This window comes from Gavialis gangeticus, unplaced genomic scaffold, assembly GCF_001723915.1.
Source record: "Gavialis gangeticus isolate Ggan-Ray unplaced genomic scaffold, GavGan_comp1, whole genome shotgun sequence".
Classification (NCBI taxonomy): Eukaryota; Metazoa; Chordata; order Crocodylia; family Gavialidae; genus Gavialis; species Gavialis gangeticus.
In genome coordinates, this window is record NW_017729031.1 from 31,028,370 (window position 1) to 31,034,817 (window position 6,448).

At 42.3% G+C, this 6,448-nt stretch overlaps 1 protein-coding gene across 1 annotated transcript in view; it reads left to right on the top strand.

The window, feature by feature from the left end:
* The window catches only part of LOC109301410 (ropporin-1-like), a 25,490-nt gene extending 20,550 nt beyond the window's left edge, over nucleotides 1-4,940 (top strand). Inside the window, exons 5-6 of the mRNA XM_019522567.1 lie at nucleotides 1,919-2,091; nucleotides 4,065-4,940. Of these exons, the coding sequence (XP_019378112.1) occupies nucleotides 1,919-2,091; nucleotides 4,065-4,131 (240 nt within the window). The 3' untranslated portion in view covers nucleotides 4,132-4,940. The remainder of the gene's footprint in view (nucleotides 1-1,918; nucleotides 2,092-4,064) is intronic.
* The last annotated feature ends 1,508 nt before the right edge of the window (nucleotides 4,941-6,448 follow it).

Genomic DNA, 6,448 nt, shown 5'->3' on the forward strand with positions numbered 1-6,448 from the left:
TCAGGTCCCTTCCGACCCTACTAACTATGAAACTATGAGACACCCAGTCAGGTTGAAATCCCCGTGATAACTCAGCTTATTTTTTCCAACCTAGCTTCAATAGACCATCCTCTTCTGGTGTGATTTTGTGATCTGAAACTCTGCTTCTATCATCTCTGTTTCCTTCTTTTTATTTGCTTCCTGCACTTTTCTAAGGGAGACAACTTGGTTTCACCTGAGTTGCTGATAGCTGTCATACACTTTTAAGTTCCTAGCTCACAAGAATACATCATGCTGAACAGCAGTTATTCCTGCTTGATGTTTATACATTTTAAAATCTTGTTAACAGCTTTGTGGATCCATCTCTGATCTTTTCATATGCTTGGACTGTAAAATGTTTTGGCCGTCTTTTGGGTCTGTTTGTACAGTGCTTAGCACAGATGATTTAGTATTATGGGAGTAAATAATACTAACATAGTATTTTTATTATTCATAATGCCCCTAAACTTTTACTTTTTTACACACAGGCCAAGTACAGACATTGCACTTTTACCAGTGTAAGTGACTGGAAACTGGTTTCTGCCCATAACAGAACAGAAATTTGGCACACCAAACTGATTTAAAAATGGCATTACCCAGTCTAAAATTTTCTCTCTCCCCCACCACCAAAGAGTGAATGTGTCTTTTCACTACCAATCTCAACTATGCTGCTTACAAAAAACCATGTAACTGAGATCAATTCCAGCTGGGACTTTTTGAATGTCTGTACCTAGCCTTAAGCTTTTTCACTAGTGTTCTTTGAACCTTGTCTTATCAATTCATTCCTCTAGCCCTTAAATAATTTTTGTAACTATTATTTGAATTCATTCCAGTTTGTCAGCCTCTTCCTGTCACTAAGAACTTGAGACAGTGCTGACTCGTTCATTACAGTAGGATTCTTATACCTCTGATCTGTGATATATCTATGTATAGAGTCTGCATTCATCATGGGGTGTTTTCTGCTAATATATTCCATTATAAACTTTTACTAAGCTTGTTTTCCAGTTTGACAATACTGCAATTCAGATTTCTCCTTCTTGTTTATTAGTTGAGCTCTTTTCCCAAGAAGCTTAGTTTAGGATGAATGTCCAGGATGTATCTTATTTTGGTGTTTTCCTTCTCAAGACTGTTAACTCTTCAGGTCCTTTATGTTGCTCATTTGACTTTAATGTCAATTTGCTTGAATTAGGACTTTCTGTTTGCTTGAATGAGGACCTTGTACTTACAAGGTTTTTGGATTCACTCCCATACAAGGAACCTGAAACCCTCATTCACTCCTGCACAGATTATGCAGGCTTCAGTTCCAAGTGCACAGAAGTAGGTGGGTAATATGACTCCTTCCTAGACCAAATGGGTATGGAGGGACCAGGACGTGACATGCTAACTTGACTCCCTGGATGCACTAGACCAGTATAAAAGGGTCACAATTTGCTGCTGATACAGTCAAGAAACAAATTATTTCTCAGACTGAGTAAGGAGGAAGCAAGGAGGAAACTGAGGCTCAAAGACTGTGACTGATAGGGAATGGAACAGCTTAAAACCATAACTAGACTGTAGCCCTCAGTGATGGCTGTAAATTCAATGTACCATTTATCATATGAATAATAATGACACACATTTATTTGCAATGAAAGATGCTATTCTAATCCCAAAATCCTTGTTCTAGACCCTCAGTAAAGGTGCTAAATAAAACCCAAGCCTCAATTCAGACCCTAGAGATCCCCAGAAGTTCTCTCCCCTACCCCTTTCATTCAGACATTACCATAATGCTTTTTTTAGTTATATTTTTTTCACTAGGTTTCTGACAATCTTTCTCTCTGTATCTAGGAATATAGGATATTAACCCATCTATTAATAGTGGCAAATTGAGGCAGTTTCATTGTTTTATTCTGTTTACTAGAATATCACAAAAACTCTGAAGATCATATGTGAGGTTTTATCCAACGATGACAGTGGACCTGCACGTATTCCTTTTAGCACGTTCCAGTTTCTCTACACGTACATTGCAGAAGTGGATGGGGAGATATCATTATCCCACGTCAACAGAATGCTCAATTACATTGAACAGGAGATGTAAGTAAGCCTGTATCAATTGGCAACCACAGTTAAAGGTGCATTCATCAAAGATGTGTGTTTATACTGTAGATCTTAAATTACAGGGAGGCTGGGAAAACAGGCAAGGAGAAGGGGTAGAAGAAAAGGGAGAGGGAGGGTAGAGCAAGAAAATAGACTAGGGAAAAATTAAATTGGCAGAGAGGTGAAGGAGTAAGTCTGCAAAAGAAAGGACATCCAAGGTAATTTGGAGAAAGCAACAAAGGATATTCATAATGAGGGAATGAGAATAGGATGGGATTCAACACTGACAAGTGCAAAGTGATGCACCTGGGGAGGAAGAGCCGGCAGCATACCTACAGGCTGGGGAACTCCCTTCTCGTCAGTGCAGAGGCAGAAAAGGATCTTGGAGTCATCATTGATGCCAAGATGAACATGGACCAGCAGTGTGGGGATGCAGTCAGCAAGGCCAACCGCACCTTGTCACGCATCCACAGATGCATCTCGAGCAGGTCCAAGGAGGTGATCCTCCCCCTCTATGCAGCACTGGTCAGGCCGCAGCTGGAGTACTGCCTCCAGTTCTGGGCGCCGCACTTCAAGAGGGATGTGGACAACATGGAGAGGGTCCAAAGGAGGCCACTCGCATGATCAGGGGGCAGCAGGGCAGGCCCTACAAGAAGAGGCTACGGGACCTGAACCTGTTCAGCCTCCACAAGAGAAGGCTGAGGGGGGATCTAGTGGCCTGTTACAAACTAGTCAGAGGGGACCAGCAGGCATTGGGGAGTCCCTGTTCCCCCAAGCACTACCAGGAGTGACCAGGAATAATGGGCACAAGCTGGCAGAGGATAGATTCAGGCTAGGTATCAGCAGGCGCTACTTCACTGTTAGGGCGGCTAGGATCTGGAACCAACTTCCAAGCAAAGTGGTCCTGGCTCCTACCCTGGGGGTCTTTAAGAGGAGGCTAGACGAACACCTTGCTGGGGTCATTTGACCCCAGTACTCTTTCCTTCCATGGCAGGGGGTCGGACTTGATGGTCTGCTCAGGTCTCTTCCGACCCTAGAAACTATGAAAAGACAGGAGAAAGAAGAAGTGTGTAATTTGTTTTGTTCAATAGCACCAAAGGTGTACTAGATTCTTTGCAGCTGACAAAGACAGACAGTGTCCCAATGCCAGAATTTTACATTCCTGATAAAAACACAGGCCTCTCTCACTTCAACTTTAAACAATTATTATTACTATTTAGTATGTATATAGCGCAACTGTATACCCTACTGTGCTAAACAAGAAACAAGCCCTTACCCTATAGAACTTACATTTTAAGAGACATACCCTTAGCTGACATAAATTGCCATTACTGTCAATGATTTCCAAAAGGGATAACCTTTTCCAGAGGCTAGGGATTTGCCACTAAAGGAACAAATGTACAATACAAAGCAGTAGAAGAGCAAATAAATGTCCCCAAAGCATTGAATGATGCTTACAATAACGTTATAGAAGGGTAATGTCTGTATTTTTCTGTAAAGAAGGAAAGCACCTTGGTGTAACTTAATAAAATACTTGTTTTAAGTACAGGGAATGTTATGAAGAGGCATAATTTGGAGTCGAGGAAAGAGACAAAGTGCTCAATACATCTACGACCATCAAAGCAAGCATTTCACTGGTTTCCGTGGGAATTGGTGCAGGTCCAATTAATACAGTTTAGAGCAGTGGTGCTCAATCTTTTGGCCCCAGGACTCCCCACAAGTCAGGAAATTTAGCGGCAGGGAACAGCAATTAAAATGCTACCCTCACTCCCTCGCCACCACATTTCCAGATCTGTAGGGAGACCCACATGGCATCAGAGGCAGAGCAGCACTGTTTTAGAGAAAAACATGCCAAAGGTTTAGAGAGCAGAAAGTCAGTGACACTGGGGAAGTTTGTGCTGTATGCTCATGATCAAAATACAGGACTTAATGACTTCAGCTAACAAATCTGTATTTCATTCTTCACACAGCATTGGACCAGATGGTCTAATTAAGGTGAATGATTTTACCCAGAATCCTCAGGTCAAGCTGGAATAAGAGCAAAGCTTTCCAGCAGTATGATAGCAGGATAAATGAAGGAAGCTGCTGCTGAATAACTCTTACCAACTGGTCCTTCATTGACTTTTCTTCTGTCTGTTAATAAACAATTTGGCAAAGAATTCAATAAAAATGTGAGAGTGTGGTTTAAGAAAGAATGTTAGTGAAATGGAATCTTCTTACACACTAATAATTAGAGCATGTCATACATTTTGTGCAGGAAATTTTCCCCTGAAAATTCAATGTTTCTGAAACTGAAAATTTTGCCAGAAAATGTCACTTCCAAAAGACTTTTGTTTCTTCACAAAAAATTCAAAATGAAGAAAATAATTTTGAATCAATGTTTTGCAATAAAATGAAAAATGTTTATTTAAAATGTCATGCTATTTCTACACTGATTTCCCAGTGAATCTCAGATCTAGTTCAAGGTCTCAGATCATTTTAGATGTGTGTCATGGTTTGCCTTCAGTGAGTGTGCATGTGTGGCCTGCAATGCCTCAAAACTGTTTGAAGCACTGTAAACCGTGCACAGTGCATGCACACCCATTTGCTGCACTGCTAATTAGCAGCACAGCACCAAAATTTGACACCCGGAGATTCCTGAAATAAAAAAAACAAACAAACACTAGAGTAAAAAAAGTGGTGCGGTGCATGCAGCAGATGCGTGCAGTGCCAGAAATGGAGCCTGGCCAGCCAGAGCCACACTCTGATGCTGGCTGGGCTCTGACTGAGTGGCCAGATTGGTGCTGCTGCTGCCTCGGGAGGCCCCCAGGGCTTCAGGTAAGGCTGTTAGGGCCAGCACAGGTGCTGGCCCCAGCCTCTCCCACCCCATCCACGTCAAATTGCTACATGCCACAGTGTGCATGCAGGGGCATGCCCTGGGACAATAAGCAGAGGCACAAACACGTGCTGCCGCTATTTGCGCAATGGGAAATGCACACCTTGCATGTGTGCATTTATCTGGACACTCCCAGTATGTCTAAAAGACAGTCTATTGCTCCAGGATGAAACCTGTGGTCACGGGTATATTTTGAGAAGTGGGGTGCAGATGGTGTGGCATATCATCACATATAATGCAACGCAACTTTTTCTCCAGTTAAAGAAAAACACAAGCTTTACTAACACACCAGGTGGCCAGTACTATAGTATTCAATTTAAGATCAAAGCAAAAACATAACTACTGGACTGTGCACTGATTTCCTAGATTATATATACAGCTTTAAAGAGCATAACAAGCTGGCAAAAATGGTCAAAAGATATTGTTCCATTAGTCCTGTAGTCCTTATAGTTAAATATACTTCTATTATTCAGTTTCACAGGACTACATCTAGCCTTCCTGAACATCTTGACAGTCCCTCCAGCTTCACTGTCAATCAGTCAAAAGTTTTTCCTAATATCTAGCCTAAACTTCCCTTGCTGCAACATGAGCCCATTTCTCCTTGTTCTGTCATCTGCACCCACTGAGAACAGTCCAGCTCCGTCCTCTTTTCAACCCCCCTGCAGGGAGTTGAAGGCTGCTATTAAATCCCCACTCTGTCTTCTCTTCTCCAGACTAAACAAACCCAGTTCCCTCAGCCTCTCCTCAGAAGTCATGTGCCCCAGCCCCCAAACCATTTTCATTGCCCTCCGCTGAAATAGAAATGCCACTGCCTTTCCCAGGGTGTTGGTTTAAAATTTTGGGTGGAGCAGGAATAAACAAGGGTGCAACTGCACCACTGCACACACACTGGATCTGCCCCTGCCCCTGCCTGTGGTTGACATTTCAATCTTCTGGCACAATGGGAGTCTCCTACACCAAGGTTAAGACTCATATGCACAGGATACAGACCCTTTTCACGGATTCATCCAGGATTGTGGAATGAACTCACTCAAGAATAAGGGGCCATCACAAATCTTCTGTTTCAAGGACAAGGCACATTTCTTTGATCGTACCTCCTCTATTATAAGTATATAGCAACCTATACAGTTAATAATCAACGCAATCCAAAATCAGCTAACAACCAAAAACACAGATCAAAACTAAGAAAATGAAACATTCCACTGCATGGTCTTCAGCCATGGGGATAAAGTGAGAGAAAAAGCAATACGGAAGGCTCAATACACTACTAAAGGCATTCAGAGATACCACAGTGAAGGATATGGTAAAAGGAAAGGGAAAGGACAGAGGGGGTCTGATGGAGAAAATAGTGGATGGCTGGGTAATTAAAAACATAAAGCATATGCACAATGAGGTTGAAAATTACTCCAGTAACTATACTCCTGCCTTTTCCTAACCCGTGCATCAGTAGCATTGTGTCAGCACTGCTTCTACAGCCCA